Source organism: Orycteropus afer, unplaced genomic scaffold (assembly GCF_000298275.1).
Source record: "Orycteropus afer afer isolate SDZICR_OR568_19922 unplaced genomic scaffold, OryAfe1.0 scaffold00042, whole genome shotgun sequence".
NCBI lineage: Eukaryota > Metazoa > Chordata > Mammalia > Tubulidentata > Orycteropodidae > Orycteropus > Orycteropus afer.
In genome coordinates, this window is record NW_006921629.1 from 10,352,459 (window position 1) to 10,368,222 (window position 15,764).

A 15,764-nucleotide genomic window follows, 5' to 3' on the forward strand; every position below is an offset into this window, starting at 1 on the left:
GTGCTCCCGGTAAGGGAGCATCCCGAATAAACATCTCCCTTCCCAGGAGGGCTCTCTGTGCTCTGGTATTTAGAAACCAAGAAGAGAGGCGGTACACGTCCTCCCCAAGATTCCCCATTCATTCTGGACAAAGGCAAAGGTTAAGGGCTGATCCAATGCCAAAGAATTCCAAAAACCTGTTTTTCGGTTACACTGTTAGTCAGAGTTCCTGGCAACCCTGGTGATGGCTGCTATGGAAAATAAGAGAAAACAAAGTGGATGGCTGCTTTTTCCCCCCCTGCTCCTGTCCTCCTTGGGCAATGACTAGTGAACCGGCTTCCTTGGTGGCTGAGCTTAGAGCTGGGCAAAGGATGGAGCCACCCGAAAGCTGTGTTCTGCTGCCTTAAGGTCTGCCTGCCAGTCTCCCCTGTTTGGGGGGCTGTAGCTAGCTTTGCTGCCAGTCTCCTTTGCCAACAGCCCCTCTACAGCTTGGGATGCCCAGGCATATGGAAGCAGAAGGCGAGGAAACTGAAGCCAATAAAAGCTGCCTTGAATTCACAAGTAGATTACTGAACTAGAGAATTCCTTAAGAAAATTGACACTTACTGTTAATGAGGTGAAAGTCATACACATCCCACCAAAGCCATTCAGAGCCAGGGAGATGAAGATGAGCACGGACAAAGCTGTAGGGAAACAGAAAGCTTGTAAGGGGAGGGGGACCACAGACAAGCTTCAGGGAGGCCAAGGCCTGCCAGGGCCCTATATGGAACAGGCACCCAATAAAAGTCAACTGAACGCAGAGTAAGCCACTGGGGGTTAGTGTCTGACACCTGAGAAGGTGCATTAGATTCTTCCTCCTCCTCCTCTTTCTGCCTGTTTCACTAGCTCAGGCTCTTGCAAAGGTGCATCCCTGATCCCCTTTGTCTACAAACTTCAGCAGCAAGCAAAAGACCTAAAGAAGCTGTCTGACTCAAACCAAACATATAGGTATCCGAAAATCAGGAGATGAGCTTGGCCAAGATTCTGGTGACACTCAGTCTTATTTTGGTGTTTGATCTAAAATTCTTGAGACTACTACTCCATCTGAGCAGGCTGAGGACCAGGGAAAGAAATCAGGTGGCTTCTAAGCCATCTTTATATTACTGGTCTGGGCTGCTGCAAGAGGACTTGGCTCGTGGCTCCTGTACACACCAAGGACACCCCTGTAGCCAGCCTGGTTCTGAGAACTCATCCCTCAAGTTGCCATCAATGGGGCCATCAGGGACAGGCTTGGCTTGGTGAGTAGAGGGGAGTTTCACACACCCTGGGAGCTTCTCTTGGACTTCTAGTGGTGGCAACTTTTCTCTTATTCAGCCACCCATTTGAGATAAGTAACTGGGTAGAGTTCTAACAGGTTCTCTTCTAACTTGAGCAGTGGGCACCAGGCGTGGCACAGCTTCTGAGAGCAAGTGGACCTGGAAGCACCACTGAGCAATCTCTCCTCAGGCACTAACAAGAGGGTGGAGGAAAAGCATACTTACAATTTGGGTTACTTGCTCCATATGCAATCAGCAAGCAGGAGACCGCAAAGCAGGCACTGAAAGTTCACAAGCAGAAATAGTACTTTATTATTACTGTTGTTGTTTTCATTCTGGAGAATTTACTATAAGTTGGAGGTTTGAGAACATTTATGTACATTTTCTCATTTAACTGCACAACAGTTCTGAGTAATTGGTGCCTATTTTAGTGATGAGAAAAATCAAAAAGATTAATGAATTCCTGCAAGGTCTCCTAGATAGTAAGTAGCTAGCATGGAATTCAAACCCCAAAGCCTAATCTCATAAACACCTTACTGTCCCTCCCACCCCCAGGCTGGAGAGGGTACCACCCCTTCCTTGGGTTCCTCTGCCCACTCAGCCAGGGAATGACCAATCCCGACTGAGCACCAGAGATGAATGGGGGCTCCCCGACGCCTTCCACTTGGCTCTGCCCTGGCAACAAAGACCTCTTCAGCTCCAACGAAGAATGAAACTGATCCCATCCTTTTCCCTTCACAGAAACAGGTCTTGCTCATTGCAAACCACTTCCCTGAAGGATGATCAATGGCAACAGAAACTGGGTTGAGAGACCCTAACCTGAGACAGCAAACTGCCTGGTGAAGCGACCCTGGGCCTGGTGAACTACAGCTCTATAGACTAGGGATATACACCCCAGAGGTTGTATAAGATACTTGACTAGAGTGCCAGGGATAGGGCAAATATTAAGATTTCTACTTTATCATTATTTAAATTTCATTTATTTTTTGTTTCTATTTTGCATATGCATTATAAAGCACATAAAGCATTAAGAATGGCACTAAGAACTTCATGTACTTATTTTCATAGAAGGTACATGTTTGAAATCTTTTTTTCTGATAGAGGTATAAAGCAAGAAAGACTGCTTGGCAACGGATATTGGTGGTGGTTGCACAACGTGATTGACTGTTGTCACTGTATTTTATGTGTGAAAAATGTTGAATTGGCAAATGTTATATTATACATTTTAGAATAAAAAAAAGAAAAGAACTTTGGAAACCAGTATTCTTAATGACAAACAACTCCAGACCCTCCCGGGTAGGCAGGAGTCCTACGTCTTTCCTATGCAGTACTGGTACCTGGTGAGGATCACAGTACCTACTGATTCAGTAGCAGGTGCGATAGGAATACCACTCTGGGCGGGCATTTAGGGAGCTCCACAGTGTACCTGAGAGCAGGTGCCAGGATCACCACAGTGGGGCATTCACCCTAGCAGGTCTGCCTGCCTTCCCCTGCCCCCCAGGAACCCACACTGACCTGCCCAGCAGCCGGAGCTTCCTCGGGCCATACTTGTCCATGACGATGCCCAGGGGCAGGGTGATAGCGCTGAGCAGAAAGGAGCCCACAGTGAAGGCCAGGTTCAGCATCTCATCCTGGGCTTTGCAGCTGAGCCAGCCATTCATCCAGCTCACCTCCTTGTGTTCCAGTTCTGCTGTGCCCCCCACGGTGCTGTTGGTGACATTCTCTGTGTGTGAAAGGGAAGGCAAACATGACCCTGGCATCATGGCAGGGGTTCCCCAGAGGGGCAGGTGCACATTCAGAGTCACCTCACTGGGAATGTCAATGCTGTTTCTGGGCACCTCGAGGTGTCAGACTGCCCCACAGCACGTATGGCTGTCTGTCTTGCCCAAGTTCCCTGAAGTCATAATGCAAGGCTTCTTAACTTTTGTGAGGATCACTAAGCCTTTACTGGGAAAGCCTAGTAAAGAAAGCTGTGCTAATATGTTTAATGTAATTGATGTATCTAAATTGTACACCTGAAAAATACTTTGACAAATGTTGTTGTTGTTATGTGCCGTGGAGTTGGATCCGACTCATAGCGACTCCTCCTTGGATTTCCCAGGTGGTATCACTACGGAAGTAGATTGCCCAACCTTCCTTCCAAGGAGTGGCTGGTGGGTTTGAACCGCCAGCCTTCTGGTTAGCAGTCAAGTGCTTTAGGCATTGCGCTACCAGAGCTCCTGACAAATGTTGTACTATATGTATTTCTATAGAAACAACAATAAACATTTTGGGGAAAAAAAGAAAGCTGTGCTCTTGTTCTCCAGAAAATGCACAAGCCTTGCTCACAATCTCAGGGGCTTCATGTCTCTGTCTCTTCAGCCCCAAGGTGGGACTTCCCATCTAAGAGTAACCTTCCCCTTAGAACAGCAGGTCTCAGAGTCCAGCCTTGGCTCTGGGGCCCCAGGTTGGCTAGAAACACCTCTGCAGCTTTGTCCATGGAAAGAGACTGCAGCTGGGATGGATGAAGACTCCATCACTCACGGAGGACAAGCTGTCGGTCTCACTATAGCGCCCTGCTTCTCCCCAGTCAAGTCTGAGCTAGTGAGCCTCGTCCCTCTCTCCTGTAAGTACAGTCCTTAAACACACAGTCCACATGCCACCCTCTCCCCCTGGTATTTCACAGCATCACCCACCATGATGGTGTCGTGCCTCAGAACCCTCTGGGTAGCCAGAGTCATTTGCTTTCACTTGTGGAGGTACACCTTTCTTATTTTTTCACTGGGATCATTGTAATGCTGCTTCCTGTGGCCACACCCAGACCCTGTCAGGTGCTGACCCTCGTGCTGTGTTGCAATCCTAGGCTTACTGGCCCCCTCCAAAGTCCACCCAGCACCATGACAACAATAAGAGGGGAGGAAAAAGTGTAGCGGCAGCTGAGAACGAGAGGGTGGAGCCCAGCCAGCAGCACAGCTGAGGAACTCTCCCCTCGCCGGGGCTGCTAGTTAAGAGATGCTGACTAATCCTGCAGAAACAGGAGCAGCCTCTGATTAGAAGTGAGGTCACACTGGGATAGTCAAGGAAATACTTCTCTTCAGATAACTGCACCTCCCCACTATGGTCCTCCGGTTCCAGGGCTATAAAGCTGAGGTCTGCAAAGCCCGGGCCTCCTAGGGCTGCCCCAAGGTCACAGAAAAGGGTGCACTTTGGGTGAATCATTCCATATGCAACCCCTGCCCAGCGTGACCTACTCAGGCACTGATTGAGGACATAGTGGTAGGACCCCGCCTCTGGGTTCCCAAGTTGGTTCCTCCACTTCCTATTTGTATAGTCTTAGAGAAGTGACTCAATCTCTCTCTGCTTCTGTTTTCTTATCTGTAAAATGGGCTTACTATAATAATAGTATCTACCTTCTGGAGTTTTGGGGAAGATAAATGAGACAACCCAGGTAATAATCTAGAGCTCACAGTCACAGCTCACAGTCATAGACCCACTGCCATCAATTCCAACTCAAAGCAATCCTAAAGGACAGAGTAGAACTGCCCTTTTACAGAATCTTTACAGAAGCAGAGCACCTCAATTTTTCTCCTACGGAGCAGCTGGTGGATTTGCATAGCCAACCTTTTGGTTAGTAGCTAAATATTTTAACCACTATGCCACCAGACCTCCTTATAATCATAGATAGTACTCAATAAATAATAGTTGAAAATTATTATTATTATTATTACTATTATTGGAGGCTTGAGATGGGGATAATGGTATAATTGCTGACAGTACACCAAGAGCACCCAGGAGCATAATCTCCTAAACCTGTGTGTTTCATAGCCTCGATACGTGTCTAGTCCCCTACTAGGCTGTGAGCCCTTAAAGACAGGGGCTGCATTCTAGACACTTCTGTGTCCCAGAACCTTATCCAGCTCCTGGCCCACAGTACTTGTTTACTGAATGAATGAAAACAATGGAACCAAACTGCAATGGCCAAAAGGATCAAGAGAAGAAAGGAAATAGGACGTGTGGACAAGCTGAAGATTGAGGGGATTTAAGGAGATTATAGCCACAAGCATAACCACCTGAAGCCACAAAAACAAAACCTTAACAAACCAGATGTCCACTTCCTTTCGTTTTCCAAAAGAGGCCTTACCACACCAGCAGCCAAACCACACGGCAAACAGGGTCCTTGAGCCCATGCAGCCTCAGCTCGGGGCTGTCACACCCCCTGCCCTGGCTGGCAGCTGTGGGCGCCCGTCTACTCCAGGGAAGGAGAGCTTCTGCTTCACAGGTTGGAGCTGGTTTCAGATGTCAGCTCTGCCAGCAGCAACAGGAACTGGCCCTAATGAGGGGGACGGAGTCTGGGCACGGCAACGGCTGGTTTCCAGGCAGGCATGCGGATAGGGCCAAACTAGCCCAGATAGGATAGGAGTCAATGGATGCAGAGTATAGAGGCATCCCAGGGCTGGCCTATGAGACCTGAGTGTGGCCATGCCGGTCTGGAGGACATGAAATTACTCGGGACCTGGAGTAGTGCAGGGGCTTACCAAGACGGGGAGTAGAGAGAGTGAGGCAGCACTGTCTGTGCTGAGACCCCATGGGGGCCCCCAACTCTCCCAGAGAGCAGCCACAGCTAGGTCCTAAATCCATGACTTCACTCACCAAGAGAGAAAATAAAATCCCAAGGCGACTATACTCAAGGCAGCCTCCCTGATTTGCTAGAGGCGAGGATGGGGATGGAAATGTCTCAAATTGTTTAGCAATCTGGTCACCCCTGTAACTAGACAGGATGGGGCAGGGGGGCTCAGCAGGAGAGCGGTCGGGGTGGAAAGAAGGGTATTTCTCCTTCCTTCATTAACTCTGCAGCCACTACACACAGAGACCTCACACTTTAGGCTACCAGCCGTCTCTCAAACAAACTCCTGCCAATGGGGTCACTTGGCCCTCTGCCCTCTGGCCTCTGGGCAGTGATGTCCAAGATGAGCCACGGGGAGGGAGGCAGACAGCTGCTGAGTGGCTGCTCATGTCTTCCTGTTGAGCAACACGAGAGTGTCCCTTGCTCCTGGAGGGAACCAAACCCTTGGTGTGCCCAGGGCTTTGCTGACAGTACACAACCCACACAAATAATCACAGAGCCAGCAGAGGCCCAAACACAGGCCCACCCAGGCTGCTCCTCTCTCGGCTGTCACCTGGGCCACTGTAGGCCCGGAAAGACACAAACGGAAAGGCATCCAGGAAGGGCTGAGTCCCTGAGAGGGGGCCCCCTGCTTCCTCCCAAGCTAGAGCTCCGCCTTCACTCAGCCAAGCTTCCCTGTTCTCACCTGCACTTGTTTATTAAACAGATGCCTCCACCGTGGGCAGCCAGAGTGGCCCAGCGCTGCCCAGCCCGGGAAGGTGAAACAAGAAGACAGGCAAGGAGTTGGTGTGGCTGGAGTGTGTGGAGAACAGGAACACAGCTGCTTAGGGGCAGACCCAGGGCAGGGAAGAAGAACAATGCCCTGCACTGTTCACCCCACTCACAGAAGACTCAGACACACACACAGTGCAGAGGAAGCAGGGGAGGGAAGGGGGTGCCGGAACCCCACACAGGCTCGGGAGCCTCCCTAGATCAAAGAAGGGGTCCTCACTCACCCACTGTTCCAGTGAAGCAAAGGGAGTGGGAAACCTGCAAAACAGCTGGCTTGATGATGCTTAAGGGAGCAAGGAAGGGCAGGGTGCCTGGCTGAGGGCCCCTCTAAATTCCCAACCAGCCCCCCTTCTCTGAAGAGCTGCATTCTGAGCCCCAGGGGGTGGGATCCCTGGCTACCCTGCTGCCAGTCCTGGCCCCAGGATCCCCTGTCTCTCTCCAACTCCTAGTCTATCCGGCAACAGGAAGCAGCATCTCAGTCCAGCAGGGCAGATGTGGGTGAGAGGTCAGCCTGAGGCCCAGCACAAACAAGCAGCAGGACACAGACAGTCTGAGGGTCCCCTGGACCTGTCTGTCTGTTGTGGTCACAGCAGAAGCTGCTCCTGTTAACAGTGACTGGTGTGTCTGGCCACTGTATTCCTTCAATGCCGTTCTCTTATTGGTTCATTCAGCCCCCTTTCCTCTCATTGCCCACATGAGGATATGAGAGGCTCAGAGCAGGTAAGTCACTTGTTCAAGGTCTTATAGATGGGACATGGGAAGCTGGGACTTGGATCCAGGCTGTGGATCCCAAAGCTTATGCCTGTAACCTTCAGGCTGACCTGATGCTGGTTGGCCTGGAGTAGAGGCTATCCCTGCTAATGCACGCTGTGTCTCAGCAAAAATGTCGAAAGAATGAAGACAGCAAAAGGCTGTCCATGGATCTGAAAAAGTTGCAAACTGCCATCTAGATGCAATGATGGGTCTCTCCTTGTCCAAAGCAAAGAAGAATGAAGAAAACCAAAGATGCATGGAAACAATTAGTCCAAGCGACTAATTGCATCGTACACCATGTGATCCTCAGCCAATATGACTATGAGACCAGAAGAACTAGATGGTGCCTGGCTACCACTGTCAACCACTTGGAGGGGGAATCTATGTAGGAGATCCTGGATAGAGTGGGAGAACAATGTGGAACAAAACTCAAAATCATTTGAAAAAAAAAAAAAAAAAAGGACCAGGTTTGCTAGTCTGATAGAGTCTGATGGAACCTCTGATGGAACCCCTGAGACTATGGCCCCTAGCTGCCCTTCAGGTCTGGAATTGAACCCACTCCTGTGGCTTCCAGCCAAACAAAATACAGGCATATGAGCTGAACATTTACACTAGGTAGATACACTCCTTGGAGAGATCAATCATGGGAGAATAGAAGGGCTGTGTATACACAGGGAGACAGCTCAGGAGTGCATGGGAGGGAAGGACACAGGGCAGAGGTAAAACTATGGGGGAGGAAGTAGGAGGGGAGCTGTTGCATTACGGGAAACTGCAGTCAATGTCATGAGACAAAGTGTATTGTGAGCTGCTGTATGGAAAGTGAATTGGCTCTGTAAACTTTCACCCAAATCACAATAAAAATAAAATTAAAAAAAGGCTGTCCCACAGTGTGGGGGGCAACACCAGGTGGCCCTTACTACTGCCCAGTGAGAATGGGACTTCCCAAGACCCTCCACAGGACTTCTGGAAGCCAACCCAAGCTGGACAGAGCTGCAGAGGACAACACTAAGCCAGGTGGGGCCTATGGACACTGGGGAGGGAAATTAGGTCATGAAATGTGAAGAAGGCAGGCAGGTTTGGTGGGGAGAGCCAAGGGCACTGGCTCCTCTCTGTGACACACCTGAAGCTGTGGGCACAGGCTGCAGACCCTCATGCCCAACTACAGAATACCTTTCTTTCCAGTTTTAATAAACTGGGGGTGTGGGGGGGTGTGCAAATAATCATATATTCATAGCAAAAAAAGTGAAAGGGTGGATTTTGGGTGTGGGATGGACTATAAAAGGGAGAGCAGTGGTCAATGCCCTTTTCCACACACCCACAACCTGGTGGGGAACAGGCCTGGCCCTGCTACCCTACGTAATGGCAGCCCTCCTTCAATCTCAGGGACCTAGGGCCACCTTTTGCTTTGTTTCAGGGTAACAGGTAGTACGGCTCCCTCAGGCACAGACTGCAGTGGTCAAGAACACAGAGCTGGGGTCGGCCTGTACGTCCACGGATGGACCTCCCATCCCCACCCCACATCTAGCATGTGGCAAAAACAAAAATCTAAACCCAGTTCCAACACATGGCAACCCCGTATGCTGCAGAGTAGAACTACACTCCAGTGGGTTTTCAAGGCTGTGGTCTTTTGGAGGCAGGTGGCCAGGCCTGTCTTCTGAGGAACGTCTGAGTGGTTTCAAACTGCCAACTTTTTGGTTAGTAGTTGAGCACTTAACCGTTTGTTCTACCCAGGGACTCCAGCATGTGGCAATCCCTCAACAATTCCTAAGTCTCTCACAGGCAAATCTGAACATCACTCTCCACTGTCCCCAAGGCTTCCTCCTGCCGAGGATAAAATGCAGTCTCTCTGCATGACCTTCCAGGCCCTGCGGGCCCTGATCCCGACTCTCCGGTCATCTCCAGCCACTGGGGCCATCCCTGCTGTCCCTCTCGCCCCTCCTCTCCTGACTCACCCCGTCTTTTTATCCTCCAGGTTTCTGTCTGTACATCAGACCCTCCCAACCCAGTCCCAACCAGATGCCCTGTTTCTCTGGCTCTCGGCACCAGGCTCTCATGCAGCCTAGACCAGCACCTGGAATGACACAGGTCTGTGTGTGACTGGCAGGCTGTAGAGTCCCTGAGGCCCAGGTTTACTCTGCATCCTCACTACAGCATCTCCATAAGTATTCACTTCCTGTGTACGTTAGACAACCACCACTCACCTGTCTGTCTGTCCTGCTGTGGTGGCTTATGTGTTTTTATGATGGTAGAAGCTATGCCACCAGTATTTCAGGAAGTGTGAGTCCTCCTACTTTATTCTTCTTTTTCAAAACTGCTTTAGCTACTCAGGATCCCTTACCCTTCCATATAAATCTGAGGATTGGTTTTTCCATTTCTACAAACCCCCGGTATTTCAAATACCAGCAGGGTCATCCAAGTGGACAGGTTTCAGTGGCTTCCAGATTAAGACAGACTAGGAAGAATGGCTTGGCGATATACTAACAAAAACTAGCCAATGAAAACAGATACAGTTTGACATAGTGCTGAAAGAAAGACACTCAGAACACACAGTGGCCACAACCATGGACTCAAACACACCAACAATCATGAGGATCGTGCAGTTTTACTCCGTTGTGCACGGAGTTACCACAGATCGAAGCCCACCTGTAGTAGTTATATCTGTGTGTCAACTTGGCTGGGCCTAGTTGAGTGGCTGGGCAGCTGGTGGTAGTTACTACTCATGATGAGCCTGGCAATCAACTCCATGGTGGGATCTACCACAAGCAGCTGAGTAGCTGCCTTTGGGATGTGGTCTGCTTCCTGTATGTAAGGAGAAGCCTTGGGAATGGTTTCTAACCTACGGCACGTTTGAATCCTGCATGTAGCTGTATCATTGCTCAGCAGCCTGCTATGCTCTGCCAACCTTGGGACTTACAATGGACTTAAGTCAATGGCCTGCCGTGTGGTTTGGTAACATTGGGACTGTGCCTTTTTACTTGTCAACCTTGGGACTTCTCAGCCTCAGCAGCCAGCAGCTGGGTGAAGAAACACCTCTAGCTCCAGTGGGCCAGGAGCAGGAGGCAGAGCTGGACCCCAAGGCTGAGGGGCTTTCACCTAGCCCCTAGAGCCTGGCACTTTGAACTTGGATTTAAAGCCTCCAAATTGTAAGAATAAACTCCTGTTTGTTAAGGCCATCCCATTTGTGGTATATATTCTTGTCAGAGCAGCACTAGGTGACCAGAACACCACCCAACAGCAACTAACAACAACAGGTGAGATAAAAGAAAAGGTTAAATATCCGCCCATGGTACCACCATGCCCTTGAGCTGACCCTATCAAAGTGGGCCACAGGATGACAGAGAAAATGAAGAAAGAGGTCAGATGTGGGTGGTGACAGCAGCCAACCCAGAGGTCAAAAGACCACAGATCTGGGAAAGCCCTACCCACTGGTCTTCTGTCCACACCAGGGCTCCTAGAGGAGCCTGAGGGAGATGAGGAAGAACCCAGAAACTGATACCTTGTGGATATCACTGATGCAAAGCCCACCAAATGCCCAGCCCCAGCTCCCCAGACTCTGCCTCTCCTCTCCTGATGGACTGGGGGGCAGGGCATAACAAGCTGAGGGGCAGTAGATGAATGCGCTATCTCTTTCTTTCTCCACCTCACCAAGCTGGAACCCAACACGGTGTCTGTGACCAGACTCTGGCTGAAGTCCTGAGGAAGATGAACCTTTCAACAGGTTCAGGCAAATTTTCTTTAGAAAACAAATCAAAACATCAGTCTTAAAAGTAACAAAAAGCTGACAAATTTGCACCTCTATCAGCTGTGGACTAGTCACCTTTTCCCCACAGCAAATTCAGTGAACAGCCTCACTGCTCTCTGCAATTCAGCCATCCACCAAGTCGGAAATGTGAGGCCTAAGCAGAAACCTTGACCCTAAATCTGCCTAGCACTCCCAGACAGGCAAGGCGGAGATTTCTGGCCCCAAAAGACAACTGATTATGCAGACTCCAAGAAGCAAGGAGCAGGGAGGCCAGAGATAAGCTGTGTGGAATCAGCAGGCTTTCCTACCCAGGACTCTGGGTCAGCCGGTTGGCTAGATAATTCAGAAAACCAAAACCAGAAGCAGGAGCAAAGGCACATGATAAGAAGTTGATGTTCAACCCACAGCCCTGACCCTTCACCTTCACTTTGGTTTACAGGAGAGATCCATCAAGCCTCCCAAGGGCTTAAACACCAACTCAGCACCAAGTCAGCACCTACTCGGTCCAGTCCCTGGACTCCTCCCACCTACACAATGGCAGAAACCAAAGTTGAGGCAGGAACCAAGTGACCAGCCCCAAAGCTGCCAATACCATTAAGTAAGCTAAATCAGTGGACAATCCAGGAAGAAACCCTAGAATCTGACCTTCCCTACACCACCATGCATAAAAAAGAAAAAAATCTGACCACAGTAGTCGTCCGGTCCGAATCAGATGTTTAAAGCTTCATTTGAAGATGATGATACTTCTTTCTTTCTTCCCCTTCTCCCCCATAACTTTGCCTCCTGTTAGTTCTATCTATATGGACATTCTTAGAACACATACAAATACGTATGTAGAAATATCATCCACCAACCTTGTATACGGTCATGGATCATGAGTCTATTTTTTAAACAAAAAAGTCCTTCTGTGCAGCCTGAAGCGATCCCTTTGTGGTGCAAATCCTTAAGCACTTGGCCACTAACTCAAAGCCTGGTGGTTCAAATTCATCCAGAGGTGCCCTGGAAGAAAGGCCTGGCAATCTGCTCCTGAGGGATCCCAACCTTCAGCACCACGGAGTGCAGGTCTACTCCGACACACATGTGGTCCTCATGAGGTGGAAATGACTGGACGGCAATGGGTTTGGTTTTTGGTGTGTGCTCCTCTTGAAAGCCCATTAGGGAAGAAAGCAGGAAGGGTCATGCTCTAAAGCAGAGGAGAGAGGGACGGAAAGGAGGTGCCAAACACTCCAACCTGTTCCTCTCAGAAGAGTCATTAATCTAATATCTCTTGGGCAAAGCAGAACGCTTGTTCAGGGAACAAGGTCTGACTCCCATCTCCCAAGATTTCTTGCTGATGTGGGGAAAGACCTGCCAAGAGCCCTAAGGCTATTGGAAAGATCTTTGAATGGCTAAAGGCTAAAGTTCATAAATGATATACTTTCTTTCCTCTCCTTGGCAGCTTCCTTGTCCCCTCCCTTTCTCCTGCCCTTAACTTCTCGGCTAAGTTTCCCTGGAGACTGAGACACTCAGGAAGCTCCTGATCAGAGAAAGGAACAAGGGAGGACACTGCACAGGAGTTACAAGCAGAATGGGCTGGTTCAAAGCTTGCTCTTCCCCCAACTTAAGAACTCCAGAAAGAAAAGGCACTCCACTGCTGATTCAAGGGGTCAAGCCAGGGCTTTGTTCACCTAAGGGGGCTCAAACAGGGGCCTGAGGTAGATAAAAGGTTCTGGGGAGAGAAGGTAGGTTCAACTGTTCCATAGCAGCCGCTGTTGGGGGCAGGGAGAAGACAAAGGGAACATGTTTCCTATCAAGGTTGCCTACGGATAGAGGTTGGGGGAGCTGCTTGCAGTTCTACTGTTGAGCTGAACCTACTGAGGCGGAGCAATAAGGACCTCAAAAAGGGGCGGGGGTGTGGGCGGGGGTGTAGGCAATGCCCATCTTCTTCCTCCCTTCACTCTCACGGGGGTGGGGCGGAGGTTGGAAGCCCTCTGAGATGGTCTCACATTCTTTAGGAGGTAATGTTCTTTGGAGAATCATAAAGCAGCAAAAACAGACAAATTGTATCAGGCAAGCCCTGAAGAGACTCCATACTGGCCTGACTAAAAAACATCTAGAGTCTAGATGCACCCTTTTGGGGTGGAGGGGAAGCCGCTTCCTCTGTCTTGCTGCAGTCAGCCGCTGAATCCGGAGTTCCTCTTTCTTACAACCTACATATTTCTAGAATCGGACCCGCAACATGTTTACTGAGGGCCTACTTCGTGAAAGGCAATGTGACAGGTACTTGGAGGAGATGATGTAGCAATGTTCCTATTCAACGAAAAGAAACTTTGACTTGACTTGGGAATTCTGGGTCTATCAATCCCCAGCTGTGTGGTCTTCGACAAGTCAGATCTCTCTTAACCTCAGTGTCTTCATCCACAAAATAGGGCCAAAGGCATGTACTCAAAGAGCTGGGCGTTTTGCCAGCCGGGAGACACTGCGCAGTGAGGTGGCACTGCTGGCGAGGTCTTCACGGCCCATCCCGCTCCCTCCCAAAGCCCCCCGTTCAAGAACTACCGCGAGCCCGAAGCGCCCATCTTACCTGGCTCAGTACACAGGTAGGAGTAAAAGCCCTCCGACTTGAGCATGATGAGCAGCGAGCCCCAGCCCAGGAGGACTGCCGAGAAGAGGAGGTTTTCCAGCACCGCCGTGCAGGCCATCCACCAGCGGCGCCGATGGGCAGTGGCCAGGGTGGGCGCCATGGCGCGGCGCAGCACGGCGGCCCGGCTCTGGCTTTGCAGCCACCTGCGCACAGACCTCGGCGTCAGCGTCTGGCCCTGCCCAACCCACGCGTCAGCCCCAGGCCTCCGCCGCAGGGCGCTGAGCAGGTCGCCCCTCCGCAGCCCCAGCTGCAGGTGCGCGCGGCGAAGGAAGCAAGCCCCAGCCCTGCCCCAACTGGTTCTTATGTCTGTCCTCGGCTACACTAGAGCCGCCCAGGACGAACAGAGAAACAGAGGTAAACTGAGGCATGTAAATAGGCAGGGACAAACGCATGCTCGCGGACTTGGAACTAGTCCTGGCCCCCAGCGGGACCGACATACTTTTGGGGGCCTGCAATGGAAGCAGTTTGAGGTCCGGCCACCTGGGCATGGGGCATACCTGACGGCTGCCACTCCCTCGAGCCCTGACTGGGGGCTCTCCCGCCCGCACTCAAGACCCTTCCCCAGTGCTGATTCTTTCAACCAAAAGATCAGCGCACCGAGCTCCGGAACGGCCCGCCCACGGTCCGCTCATTGGCCTGACGGCACAGGAACTGCCGCCCCATTGGCCTCTGTCTAGGTCGCTAGGCGCTGCGGCCACGCGAGCCCCGCATGGGAGAGGCGAAGCCGGTTCAAACCGGCGGCGCGAGCCACCCGCGCGACCCCCTCCCGGACCGTTACCTCGGCAATTAGCTCGTTTCCGTGGAAGCGCACCCCCACCCCTCCATTTCCCAGCTACCCTCCTCTATTCGTCATTTCTCCCCTGGTGGTTCCTCATCCGTTCAGTTTCTTTCCTCTTATATTCACACATCTTCTCTCTGCGTCCTTTGTCATGCAGCTAATGCCCCCACACCCTCACTGGGAGCCCCGATCCCCTGGTACAGCTCACCCGACTCCTACTGATGTGTATCGGGCCCGCCCGGCACCTTTTCTGCCCCCTTTTATTCCAGCCCTTTTATTCCGACCCCAAGATGAAAACACTGCCTCATGCTGATTGGCTGAGGAGGAGCTGGAAACAGGCGTTGGCCAATCAGCAGCCACCCTCCCGCTAGTCTGCGAGCAGAAGCCGGTTCCGGCCGGACTGCGAGACAAACAAGAGGAATGGGGGGGCCAGGGGTAGCTGCGGCCAGAGCTCTGGAGCTGCCTTAAACTGGAGTCCAGCAGGGGCCGGGAACCCTCGGAGGTATTGCCTCATCGCCTCTCCAGAACCCCGCCCCGGAGCCCGGAGCCCGGCCCCTGGGCTGGATCCCCAGCTCGGCGATGCGGCGTTTCCCGGCCTTCCGTGCCTGCACCGGGGTCCCCCTCGCGCACGCAGCTCGGTGCCCGCACTCCGCTCTCCAGCGGCGGGCTGCACAGTCCCAACTTTCCCTCCGTTCTGGGCGCCACGCCCCGATGCTCCGGCTCCGCGGGGTGCCCGGCTGGTACAGCTCCCGCTGTCCCCCCATTGCCGCCTCCGCTGCGCAGCGCTGCGATCCCCGCTGTCTGGGGCTTTGTGTTCTGATTCCTAGCCCTGTTGCCCCCGGCGTCACACATCCAGGCGCTCTCTGCTCCATCCAAGTCCCCCCGACCCGGGTTCAGGCGTGGTCTGTTTCCCTGCTCTCCTGATTGATCGACCCCTAGCTGCCATCTGCCCGGTCCCTGGAAGGTGCCCCTGGGAGTTCCCCAGGCAGCAGTGTGGGGGTGTCTGTCCCGTCCTACAACGGTGTCTCCTCAGGTCCTCCTTCCAGATCCTGACCTCCCCTCTCCCGCTCTTCTCGGTCCGTTCAAGGACCCCTACCCCCACCGGTCATCTCAGTACTCTTTGGCTGAGTTGACCACTCTTTGCCCTCTGTCCTTCGCCACCTGCATCCCCTTCTGCCCTATTCCTGGACGTCTCTTTCAGGTAAGGGCCTTCTTTGCAG

At 51.8% G+C, this 15,764-nt stretch overlaps 1 protein-coding gene across 1 annotated transcript in view; it reads right to left on the reverse strand.

Annotated features, from left to right (window-relative positions):
* Positions 1–13,866, reverse strand: part of SLC43A2 (solute carrier family 43 member 2) — a 43,158-nt gene extending 29,292 nt beyond the window's left edge. Inside the window, exons 1-4 of the mRNA XM_042780489.1 lie at positions 13,707–13,866; positions 2,790–2,997; positions 1,500–1,555; positions 586–662 (exon numbers count right to left, since the gene is read on the reverse strand). Of these exons, the coding sequence (XP_042636423.1) occupies positions 586–662; positions 1,500–1,555; positions 2,790–2,997; positions 13,707–13,866 (501 nt within the window). The remainder of the gene's footprint in view (positions 1–585; positions 663–1,499; positions 1,556–2,789; positions 2,998–13,706) is intronic.
* Between the last annotated feature and the right edge of the window lie 1,898 nt (positions 13,867–15,764).